Source organism: Schistocerca serialis, chromosome 9 (genome assembly GCF_023864345.2).
Source record: "Schistocerca serialis cubense isolate TAMUIC-IGC-003099 chromosome 9, iqSchSeri2.2, whole genome shotgun sequence".
Taxonomy (NCBI): Eukaryota; Metazoa; Arthropoda; class Insecta; order Orthoptera; family Acrididae; genus Schistocerca; species Schistocerca serialis.
In genome coordinates, this window is record NC_064646.1 from 157,810,097 (window position 1) to 157,823,331 (window position 13,235).

At 34.6% G+C, this 13,235-nt stretch overlaps 1 protein-coding gene across 3 annotated transcripts in view; it reads left to right on the top strand.

The window, feature by feature from the left end:
- The window catches only part of LOC126419090 (uncharacterized), a 73,880-nt gene extending 62,750 nt beyond the window's left edge, over positions 1 to 11,130 (top strand). For all 3 annotated transcript variants that reach the window (XM_050086185.1, XM_050086183.1, XM_050086184.1), the window contains exons 3-4: positions 4,908 to 5,066; positions 10,452 to 11,130. In XM_050086185.1, the coding sequence (XP_049942142.1) occupies positions 4,908 to 5,066; positions 10,452 to 10,670 (378 nt within the window). In that variant the 3' untranslated portion in view covers positions 10,671 to 11,130. The remainder of the gene's footprint in view (positions 1 to 4,907; positions 5,067 to 10,451) is intronic.
- Positions 11,131 to 13,235: the final 2,105 nt, after the last annotated feature.

Below are 13,235 nucleotides of genomic sequence, written 5' to 3' on the forward strand. Positions count from 1 at the left end.
TTACTGTTAATACTTGGTATTGTGATCCATTTCATATCTGCATATATTCAAGTTTTTTATTCCACAGCCTTTAGTTATCCCAGCATTGACAACAGCATACTTTAACAGTCAAGAGAGTAGTGATACAATTACGTTTGTATATGGTTTTAATGAAAGATGCTGCTCCTATTTACAGATGTCACACTTACTGGCTTGATGTTAAGAAACTTGATAAAACCTGTAATTTAAGAATCATTAGACATTTTCTACATCACTTTGCACAAGGATTTGCTTCCTGTAAGTGTTCACTTGTTTTCCTCCTATTTTTTTAAGGTTTTTCTCAAAGAAATGAACTATTTTTTTGGTGTTTTAGTACCACTACCACTGTTATTTGCATGTTTTATGGGTATAAACCCCTTGACCATATGATCTGTTAATTCATTCATATATTCATCGTGTTCTGTAATACTTGTCAAGCAATGATACCTTGAAGGATGTGCAGTGATCCACGTATACATTAACAAAAGACAAGAATATCATAGAAACTTAATCTATATACTGTATTGACAATAAACTGTCACCATACTGCTCGATAGTAAGAAGGCTGCCTTTTAAATTTTTAGCAAAACAATGAAAGAAAATCACTTTTTGCACAAATCATTTTATCGTTTCTCAAAATATTTCCCTTTAAAATATTTTTTTTGCCCCTTTGATATTAAAGACCATTTTTTTTATATTTCTATAATTTTTTAATTGTCTAAAAGTCTAAAACATTGGTTGCAACATGTCCAATGTAAGCAAAGAAAAAAATGGCCATGTTTTTGGAAATTCGTTTTGATTGAACCATTCATTTTGGTTTTGGTTCATCTTGGAATGCCCAAACAGTTTATTGCTGCTTAGTTTCTGGATCATGCAGACATCTCCAAGTTTTGACTCTGCTGTTGTACTCAGGTTCTGAATTTTCTCAGTTGAATTTATTTTAGCATTTACAACCCTGTTTCTGAGTGTCAGTTAAATTGCACAGAATCCATTAGGAGTGGATCTTTTCATACATAAATATTAATGCAAAATGTTCTGCATCTTCAGTCTTCAGTATCCCTAAAGACTCCTCTGTATTGTGGAAAGCTACATACAGATCCTCCTTAATAATGCTGCATGTAGAGCTGATTTGTTTTTATTTAATTTTTGGAGCACCAATTAGTTCCCCCCACTCTCACAAAATTCACTACTTTTGGAAGCAAGACCACAAAATAAATGCTGCAAAACAATTATAAACAGTTTCTCCTGAAGGTAAGTGAAATTTAAAATTGAAAAAAGTGTTTGGAGATATTCTTGGATTAAGCCTTTATGAGATCTGAAAAAAAAATCTTCAGATGAAAAATTCCTTGTGAAATTTTCTTTTTTTTTTTTTTTTTTTTTTTTTTTTTTTTTTTTTTTTTTTTTTTTTTTTTTTTTTTTTTTTCTGCACTGTTACTTTACACATTCACTGTAAACAAACTACTTGGCCAATTTCTTCACTGCCACTTTTGGAACAATAACAAATGACAAGTTTTAAAACAATATCTATGTCACATCTGACACTGTTGTCTACTGGCCTTCTGTAATAAGTTAAATGGTGGCTGTCATATTTGTGCTTATACCAACTAAAATTGAGCAAGTAAACTAGTAAAAGTTGTTACTTCAGAAAAAAAAGTATAAAGACCACAAATGGATTTAATTTTAAAAGCTTCTGCTAGTGGTGTATATTTAGCTACAGCATTTTTTCTTGAGTTACCAACCTCTGTCCACAACTACCAAATATGTGATAACAGAAAGTACACACATCTATCTGAATAATGCCTGCCTGGCACCAAAATAACATGTAAATACAGCAGCAAGGGCAGCAGCAGCTTCCCCCGCCCACCCCCAAACCCTACAAAAATAGAATTATGATCTTGGCAAACCAAACTTTCATCCTGGCCTACCCCACAATGAAAGGTTTAATGAAGTATCTGTTTGAAGAAAGCCAGGACAGATAACGAACACTGACTAGTAGCAAATGTACCCACGGCAATTATTTATGAATCTCAAAACTATTTTGCGATTTACTACCATTTCCTTGCAGTACTGTCTCTTTTGTGCTGTGTAATAATATAAGTACAAGAATTGCCTCCACTTACAATTCTGAACCAAATGCAAAATGTTCTTACTCCCATGCGTACGCCAACAGCCAAAAGTTTCTTTTGTCTATAACAGTGGTTTTCAAACTTTGTGAGTCCACAGCTACCTTGACCTTAACATTACACACATGACACCCATTAGTTTACTCATATTGAGCTTGAAGGGGTGATCTGTAGTGATTACTTAGGAGAAGAAGAACTACTTAGCTGACATCACCATAAAACTTTATTGTAGATAACTGGTTTTGGTAAAACTAAATTACCATTTTCGTATCTTCCATAAACAGGGTGCCAAAAGACTAACTGTCAATAGCCAATGCATGAATTTGTAAGACTAACTGTTAATAGCCAATGCATGAGTTTGCCTCATGCATTAGCTATTGACAGTTAGTCTTGTGGTGCCCTGGAAGGCATGATATCTTTTATGCTGGGAATGATGTTTTGATGAATTGTGATTCACATAGTAATTGTTAATTTTTTAATTTTTGATATGACAATACATTGCTTATTTCATGTTGAAGTACCTGGAAATTCAATGAAAAGATTTTCTGTGTAACTGGCACAAGATGTTTGCAATAATCTTTATGAAGATCTGAAGATGGTAACTTAGTTTTACCAAAATCGATTATCTACAATAAAGTTTTTATAGCGATCTCAGATAAGAAGTTCTTCTCCTCCTAAGTACATGACACCCAATATGAAGTGGGGGGGGGGGGGGGAATAAACTTAACCTTAAAGAAAATGATTGAGAGTAGATATTTATTTCTTGATTGTTGACATAACACATTTGAATCTATTATTAATGTCATTACATCTTATTGTTGCAATGAAATCAATGTAAAGGATTAACTTGCTTCTTCATCATTAGTTCTTCATCATATTGGCACAAGTTTTGATATTGCAACTTCTATCTATTTCTCTACATTCCACCTTCTACTCTTGTCATAGCAATAGTTACTTGCTGGCATGCTAGGAGTAACTACTAGTGCACAAGTTGTTCCTTCACTCAGAAAGCAAATAAACCAAACAAATTTTGTTATGAAAGCACCACAATGTCCCCACTGCCAAGTCTGCAATGTCCCTACTGTTAAGTCCACTACATCCCTGGGAGCCACAATGCACTGTTTGAAAACCCCTGGTCTATAAGTTATATAAAGGAATGCACATTATTTACCCTGATTTATAGACTGTAGAAGCAAGAGTGTACCCAGGACCTGACTGGTGAGGTGGCTTGAAGAAGGAGGCAATTTGTATTAGATTCACAGAGAAAGACAAAGTAAGGGGGGGGGGGGGGGGGGGAGAAGAGCTGCAAACATAAAACTCGGTGATTGTTTTAGTCCTCCAATATGACAGATTTATTTTTCCCAATGGTGAAGAAACTGTCAGTGATCTAGCAAGTAGAAGTCTTCATTTTGGCTATTCAGGAAATATTTCACCTAGAAAATTGCTTCACCATCATTCTTATAATATTTCTAATGTAAAGGCATCTTCACCCGATGAAGAACTCATTGAGTGACTTGTCACATTTGATAGTCAAAATAAGTAGCAGTCCAGTGGAGAATGAGCTAAGACATTGTCATGGAGCAAAAACATCCCCCTCGTAGCTTCTCATGACACTTTGTTTTGAAAGCTTCCTGTAGCTTCATTGGGCGAACTTGGCAGTATGCTCTTGTGAAGGTATGCCCCTTGTGGGCATAGTCACACCATGGCAGTCTCAAAAAACACTCTGAATCATCTTGCCCAATGATGGTTGGGTCTTCACATTCTTTGGTGGTAGTGAATCCATGTTGTTTGCTTTGATCTTTTTTTATATTGGTGATGGGGCAGCTAAAGAAGTTATATGGATTGTTCTGACACAGGTGAAATATTGCCACTGCTGCCTCAGTTCAGCAGGCTTCTTTAATGGGTGTGAGCAGTTGCAGAATACAGTGGGAAGCTTTGTCATCTTCAACATGTCATGCAAAATGCTGAAAACTGATCCATGCCTGATTTTTCATGTTTTCTACCTTATCTTGATTGTGGTATGTATGTCTTTCTGCACCAGTGACTCTACTTCTCTTGTTATTTATGGTTCTACAAAGAAAGACGTGTCAGCTGGACTTGTTTAACAACACCTCATGCATCCATGTCATCCAAACACTGTGCCATATGATTAAGTGTGTTGATGTCCCTAACTTCCACCACCTACTGTGGATTGTTGCAGCATTGATCCTCTTCAAAAGAAGAAAAAAATTACTACACAATACTTTATCGAAGGGCTGTGCTACTTTATGTAGGCTTCTCTAGAAACATGGTACAGTAAGAGGAGGCATGGGGATTTCAGTGTGTACCAGTACTGAAGACATGTACTTGCAAATAAACAGGGGCTTAATTATATAACTTTATGATTTTAAAATCACAATTAAAACTTTATGATGACTGCTTGCAGTTTAGATATTGAACATACTACTAGATCAATATGCATTAGATGTTCTGGCTTTCTTTGAACTGATACACACTTAATATGTCTATTGGACAGGGCAACATGCAAGTTCAATCTCTGAAAATTTAATTTAATTTATTTTTTCCTGAGGGGAGTTGGTGAGTACACTCTCCTACTTCCTGGTGCAGTAGAAGCAGGTACAATGTAAATTTGGATAGAACATAACACCAACAACATGCATGCTATGAAACTATTTTGTTTTTTTACTGTGCTGATTGCTAGCCTTACAGGTACAACAGTTTATTTACACATAAACAGCTGATATTGACCAAATTGATGCATTTCAGGTGTTTGCATGCTTGGCTGCTGGATTGCTGTCTGAAGCAGAGGACATAACAAACACCATTCTGAAAACAGAAATAGTACATGGAACAACAATTGGTTTTATTATGATCAATGGACTCATAGTTTTTGCTGAACTTACACAGCCAATAGGCAAAGCACCGGTACAGTAATAAGTTTTTTGGAACAGAGATAAGGGATAATGCTTTTATAATTAATAAACTTGACAAAGTTATATATTTATAAGTATTTAAAAAAAAGTATTTTACCTACCACTATGAGGATTCATTACCTTCTTGTTATAAAAAAGAGGGAAGTTGTATTAACAGAAAATTTTATGAAAGTTTCAGACTGTTTGTAAATTAATGCAAAAAGTTCCCTTAGGAGATGACTACTCTTCCCAATTAAAATATTAAAAACATGAATAACAGTTTTACATTTTCCTCTAAGTTTGTCTTTGCACAAAACCAACAAACAACAAACATATGTAATCATGCCATTTTTATATAACTTTTCACAATAGTATATCAATTTTATATTTCTGTAAGTTAAATATATCATGTACAAACACATATTCGTATACTATTAGAGATGATATTGTTCATAACTGTATTTCATGCGTTATTCTCTTCTTAAATCCAAGTGTAACAGATGTATTCAATTGTATGCATGTGCTTCAATTAAGAAATGTTAAGTAGCCTGCATAGCAGAATATCACTGGGCATATTCATCAAGGAAAAGCTCATTAACAACCAAATACAAGCACTGACTAGCTTGTTAGTTAGTGTGATCTCGTTACTCAGTAGACAAGCAGCTATTAAGAATTAACATATAATATATCTGTTATAACATTTGCATCCCCAAACATAAACAACTATTCAGATTGTGTAATCCTAATACATATGAGGTGGATGTTCGGGTGAGATGCACCAAACAACACCTTATAATCAGTTCATTTATTTACCCTTCACACAAGTAAGGCTTACAGAGAACTGGTTGGTGGAACTACACAAAGATAATGTTTTGCTTAGTTCAAAGATGATGCTCAGATTGATACTGGTGTTGATCTCATCAGCACCACACATACTTTTATTTCTTTTTGTATGCAGTAATCAAATGATGGCTTTTGCAAAAGTAATAATGCTACAAAGATATAATACAAATCACATTTGTGTACAAAGGTTTAGTAACAACATATTTAACTACAAAGGTTAATAAATAACAGTTATAGCTTAGAATTCTTTCAATGAACCCAGATTTACTTACAAGAAAAGTTTTTAAATTTGTTTGAAATGGATCCCCAGCACATAGTCCTATCGATTCTGGCAGTTCGTTGTACAACACTGAGCCACTGATATATGGATGGTGATCTATTACTTATAATTTTCTTCTTTGTCTGTAATAACTGTTCTTATTTCTTGTGTTGCAATTATGTACTTCATAGCACAGTGAGATATTTATTTTTGACAAGAGAATCACAACAGGTTTACCTATATCCCAGACCATGTACCAGCCTAACATCTCTCTTCAGTTCAAGTGCACAACAGTAGCACACCTCTACAACTCTATCCCACAGCTTATAAATGGCATAGTACACTGTTTTTTAGTGTTTTATTACATACAATTTTGGACAGTTGGCTAAACAAATACAATGCACTGTTTATTGTTCTGCATATGTAGTTAACATGATTTTCTCACCAAAGACTGGCATACAAGTGTAGACCAAGAAATTTACTGTCTTTGAGGTCTGTAGATGAAATTCCACAAATATCTCCCATAAGTTTGACATGAATTGCCTTATTTTAACTCCAGTAACTCTGGTTTTGTGCTACTTGCTCTTGGCCTTGGATACTAAAATATTTAATTGTCTCACATATCCTATATGTAGAAAAATATGTTATATTCATCTCATGGTCACCATAAAACAGTAGAGATGTGTCTTCAGTGTGAGTATTTATATGGGAATTTGAAAGATGCATATCATTTACATACACAATAAAAGCAAATAATCATAATATTGACCCCTGTGTCACACCCTGCATTACTGTTTCTGTCATATGCTGAGGTGATAAAAGTCATGGGAGAGCAGTATGCACATATAAAGATGGGGTAGTACTGCATACACAAGGTATAAAAGGGCAGTGAGTTGGCAGAGTTGTAGTTTGTACTCAGGTGCTTCATGTGAAAAGGTGTACGAGGTGATTATGGCCACACGATGGGAATTAACAAACTTTGAAAGTGGAATGTTAATTGGAGCTAGGTGCATTGGACAGGCAGTTCAGAAATCATTAGGGAATTCCATATTCAAAAATCCTCAGTGTCGAGAGTGTGAATACCACATTCAGACATAACCTCTCACCATGGACAATGCACTGGATGACAGCCTTCATTTCATGACTGACAGCAATGTTTATATAAAGTTGTCAGTGCTAACAGACAAGCATCACTTCATCAAATAATCACAGGAAATAATGTGGGCTGTGTGAAGAACTTATACATTAGGACAACGAGGCAAAATCTGAAATAAAAGGGCTATGGCAGCACATGCACAATGCGAGTGCTTTCGCTAACAACATGACATTGCTTACAGCACCTCTCCTGGGTTCATGACCATATCAGTTGGATCATAGATGACTGGAAAACCATGACCTGGTCAGATGAGCCCTGATTTCAGTTAGTAAGAGCTAATGGTGGGGTTCAAGAGTGATGCAGATCCCACGAAGTCATGGGCTCAAATTGTCAACAAGGCACTTTGCAAGCTGGTGGTGGCTCCATAATGGTATGAGCTGTGTTTATATGGACTGAACTGATCATTGACTGGACATGGTTATGTCTGGCTACCTAGGAGACCATTTTCAGCCATTGTAGAATAATACAATACAAGTTGAACAGACACTATCATTGTTTTAACACATGGCCTATTTGTCTTACACTTATTTCACAGATAAGCTGATGCATTGTTGTTGACCTAACCAGGATGGGTTCTCATCTGAAAATCAGCAGTGGGCTGACTGTCTCGAGCCCAAAAATTGGGCCTTTATATATCATCACAATAATAGGTACTGGAACTAAACATTGTTCAATGTTTAAGTTACAGAAATTACACCTGAAACATACTTCATTCAAGTAACTGAATATATAGAAAAATTCCATCTTTTTAACAATTTCTTCTACTACAAAGGTTAAGCCGTATTACTTGTTTAAATCTTGAAATTAACAGATATAGATACACAAACAATACTTTTGACAAAACTGGTATTTACTTTGGAATTAATTTAGGGTTGGCTTGGCTAACATGTTTTCGATTAGAGCCAAATAAATACTTAAAGAACGCCATTTTTTCATCTTCCAAATGTTTATAATTAGTACAGAATTTATATTTGTTTATAAGTCAACAATAGAATTTAAGCTATGAAACAATTACTGATTTCACCCTATAACAAAAGATACTAACTAGGAATAGTCAAAATAAATTAGGAAATTGATGACATACACAAAAAACTAAGCACAAAATTTGATCTGGTGTTATATTCTTTGAAACTGAGGGCCAACCTTTCTCTTTTATGAAAATGCAGAGTATATTCACGTATGTTAATCATAATTAGTTAAAAAATGAAGAAATGAATTTTAAGGAGACAGATGGCAAAACAAGAGAGGAAGTAAAAAGGTCCCAGCTTGCTTCATCACAAACATTCTGGAAAATTTGAGGAAATGAATTGCCCATCCAGATTGCACAATATGAATCCCATTGAATATTTATGGAACATAATCTATAGATCAGTTTGTGCACAAAATCCAGCAGTGGTGACACTTTTGCAATTATGGATGCTGTAGGGGTAGCATGGCTCAATAATTCTTAGAGGAACTTCCAATGACTTGTTGAATCCCTCCCACACCTCGTTGCTGCACTACACCAGGCAAAAGACGGTCTCATATATTATTATCTACATATTATTACATTTGTCACCTCGATGTGGACTGAATGTTGATTTTTCTGATCCCATTTTGATTATTTTGTGTTTGTACAAAGTTTACAGTTTTTTTAGGTAAGTTGACAGGAGTTCAACAGATGTCTGCATGACAGTGTATGCCCTAAGTTTCTGAAAGAGATGTGCATGATTGATGAGGTCAAAAGCCTTTGTGAGACCTAAATTATGCCTAAAGTATGCTTTCCTTCATCTATATAGCTAGAGTTGGTGCAAAAATTCTGTGGTGTTTAGATCTTTACAAAATCCATGTTGGGTCTCTGCAAGGACATTCTTTGTAGTGGAAACACACTAAGATGTCCTAAAATCACTGATTCAAAAATCTTACTAAATGTAGGAGTCAAAGATACTGGTCTTCCACCTTTAATTCTTTTTAATGTATTGATCTGACAATGCTCCTTTAAAAGCATACCTTCTTTGATGCTACAACTGACAAGATATGTAATTGATTTAACTACAATGTTTGTGCATTCTTTAAGTTCTGTGCTGGAAAGACCATCCCAACAACCTGAGTATTTGTGTTTTAGCCATAGAATTATTTTGTTGATCTCTTGTTATTTTACTTCCACCAATTCTGAATCCTTATCTGCTATGTAGCAGAGTATTAGGATGTTGAGTGGATCTGTGTCTGGAGCTATGGTGCCATTTGGGTAGGTAAAATGGTTGTTAAGAATGTTACAAATAGTTTCTTGGTCTTTTATCAGTTGTCCAATTTGCTGGTAATAATGACCAGAGATGTGAGCCTAATAATATCTTCATCATATTCGCTATTTATTGCATGGTCCATCCTATTGGAGGTTAAATCTGTTACTCTGGTGTCTGAAGTTGCAACATTTACTACAATATATGAATTCAATAAATTTGGTAATTTTAAATTACCCATATAACAAGCATTTGCATTGTATTATGAGGTTATTGGGTAAATTCCAAAAAATATATTTGATTTTTTGTAAAGAAGTTATTCTTTCGGCACATAATAACTGGAAGAAATGATGATTTGGTGACAGTGACGTGGGAACATGCACTAAAAGCAGTTGTTTAAATCACTATTAATCAAATAACACATTAATTTCTTGCTTCACCTTGGATTTCTAATAGCTGGGGATGACACAGTCAAACATGGAATAAGAAACACAGAGTGTTTGTGCATTTTTATGTACATAAATATTAACTATTGAGCATTTAATAGGCATATTAACAAAACTGAAAACATTACTGAATCAGAAAACAGTGTAATGACAACAGGGAATCAAAACCTTCTGATTAAATTTAAATGAGAAATTTGTCTAGGCATCCACAGTTTGTCTCTCAAATCCAAAGCAATTAAACAGATTAACATATTATGTGAAATGGATTAAGCACAAAATACTGTTTCTAGTCATAAGAAAATTGGCAATGCATGATGCATATGTAGTATAAAAATTTCAAGTATTAAAAAAAGTTTTATGTTTCTCTCATAACTATGCTCTGATTTTAAAATGCATAATCTTACACAATGTAGTTTTTAAAAACTGTGGTGTTAATTCAAGAACTAAAGTTAATTCTTATTTTTATGTGTTCCAGATGGTACTGTCATCAGTATTTGGTTGCATTATGTTCATCACTTCTGGAGTGTGTCTGCTACAAGTGAGGAAGACTATTGGTGCTGTGTGTGCAGGAATAATCTCAATACTAGAAGGTGTACTCTTCTTCAGTGATATTTTTGTTGTCTGGTGCTATAGAGAGGATGTCAAGATACAATGGTCACGCCAGAGCTTGCATTCCAGAGCTGTATTTGTCTAGATGGTCATGAAAATCAACCAAAGGTTCTTCTACATAGACTGTCTCACATCACTGTTAATGCTACTTCACTTAGTACATTCATTTTATCTGAATATGCCATACCTGCCAAAAACTGAAGGAGAGCAATAAATGCTGAAGCTGACTGTGTTCTTCCAAATATTCCAATTTGATTGACTGAAGCACTGAGGAAGTCATCACAGTTGTAATATTTATACGACACAGAACAAGATTCTATTCTGATAACTTTGTAATACAGTACTGGTCATGGACCCTCAAGACACATAAACGAATTTATGCAAGCAATACATATATCTGCAGGGTTAAAGGTACTCTACAGGAGGAAAACAGGTAATATGTAAATATAACTTATTAATGTATTATTTACAGTGGAAAGTTGAAGAGCTGTGAGTTCATAATTTATTTTGTTATATTTATTGTGAATAAAATGCATAAATATGCTGTATGGTAATTTATTGTGTAAGTTTGAGTAGCTGTGTTCTCATCATTTTTTAAGAATTAAATCTAATAGCGAAATCTTATGTTTTCATTTGTGATTATTTATATGTGTGCCCCAACTCGATTTTCATAATTAATGTGTAAAACCATTGACGGGTAAGTAAGTTTCTGTTTTCTTACAATATGCTCATGATTAAACCTATTGCTGCATTTGAGAACTCCTTATTCATTGGGGTTGAAAAATGAATAAATATGCTTACACAACAAGGAAACGTTGTGCTATATTCCAATATTCCATCAATAAAGGTATTTTTCTCTTTATGTAGGATGTAAGGACAGTATTCCTGTAGTCTATGCCTGTAAAACTTATTTTGCAGCATTTGCATCACAGTATTGGCATCACTTTTTATTTTATACTATTTCTTAATTTTCTGTCCCAGTTGCATTCATGTTTGAGTTAATGATTACCAATTAAAATGTACTTGTTCATTTTCAAACTACTTCCTGAGCTGTTCTTGTGTGACTAATGAAATAACTTCATAGTATAACATTTCCACATATCAAATTGTTATTCACATCTGAACATTTTGTACCTTTATGCCACTAACTATTATATGATGAGTCATCTCTTAGTGAACAAGTATTAACATTTATTGCAGTGTAAAGTTCCTTGTGTTAAGTATAATATTTTCCTTTGTATGGATGTTACCATGATTTTAGCTGGTTGAGGACACTGCTGATTATGGAAATGCAGAAATTTGATTATTTTTCTCTTTTTACTTAAGTCTCTTTTTACTTAAGTCTACAATCCTTCTAGCAAGATACACAAAGCTGATTTTGTGTGCAGTGAAAAGGGGAAAAATACTTTTGTAAATGCAGTAATCTTCTCTGAAGTATTTCATAATCTTTACTTGAATGAAATTTCAGGAGGAGGAGGAGGTGAGAAAGAGAGGGGGGAGGGGGAGAGATCAATGAGCAAAGCAAGCTCTGGCTTGCGTATGAAGTCTGCTCAAAAAATTTTGGAACATTCCTAATTTTATGCTAATTGCATGTTGGAGAGAAATGCAGTTGGCATACCTAGACACACCTACATTTAATGTGTAATGGGAAGAAGAAATGCATCTGCATTAAATTTTCCATGAAACACAAAGAAACCTTTATAGAGACACACTAAATGATGCAGGAAGCCTGCAGTGAAAAGTGATTAAGCCATATTAGGTGTTACAAATGTTTCACATGGTTTAAAAATGACCCCACAAAAGTTGAAGATGACCCTCATTCAGGATGCCCTTCAATGTCTTGTCAGGTTGGCTCACATGTCAAAGCCATGCTGATAATTTTCTTTGACTTTGAAGGATTATTTCATCATGAATTCATCCACACAGACAAACTGTTAATCAGTGGTATATCATGATGTGTTCCAATGCCTGCAAGAAAATGTGAGAAGGAAACAGCCTGAAATTTGGCAAGCCAATTCATGGCTCTTGTATCATGATAATGTGTCCACACATTCATCCCTGTTGGTGCATGACTATTCCACAAGAAACGAAATCACTGTGCTGCCTCATCCTCCATACTCTCAAGACATGGCTCCTGTAGACTTTGTTTTTACTTGCAAAGTTGAAAACCCCATTAAAAGGATGAAGATTTGCAATGAAGATGAGACAAAAGAAAATTCATAGATGGTGCTTCACATAATCCAGCAAGAGGCTTACCAAGACTGCTTCCAGAAGTGGAAACAATGTTGGGAGCAGTGTATCAGTTGTGGTAGAGAGATTTGGAAGGAGGCCATGCACAATAATTAAAAGGTAAGTGCAGAAAAATTTTGTGAATGAAGTTCTGGAATTTTTTTAACAGACCTCATATATGTTATAGGTTGTCACAGGCAAAGGAGCAAAGCATAGGACATAATATTAGATTCCTTCACACACTGAACCACAAAACATATTTTTCACATCATACCAATCACCCATTATAGTTGAAGTAATACACAGAGGTAACACCACTAACAGCTCCATCATTATTCTAACCCAAACAATCTAATCACAGTACATTGAAATGAATCACAACATTCGCCAAAGACTGTTACAATGATATTATAAAACAGTT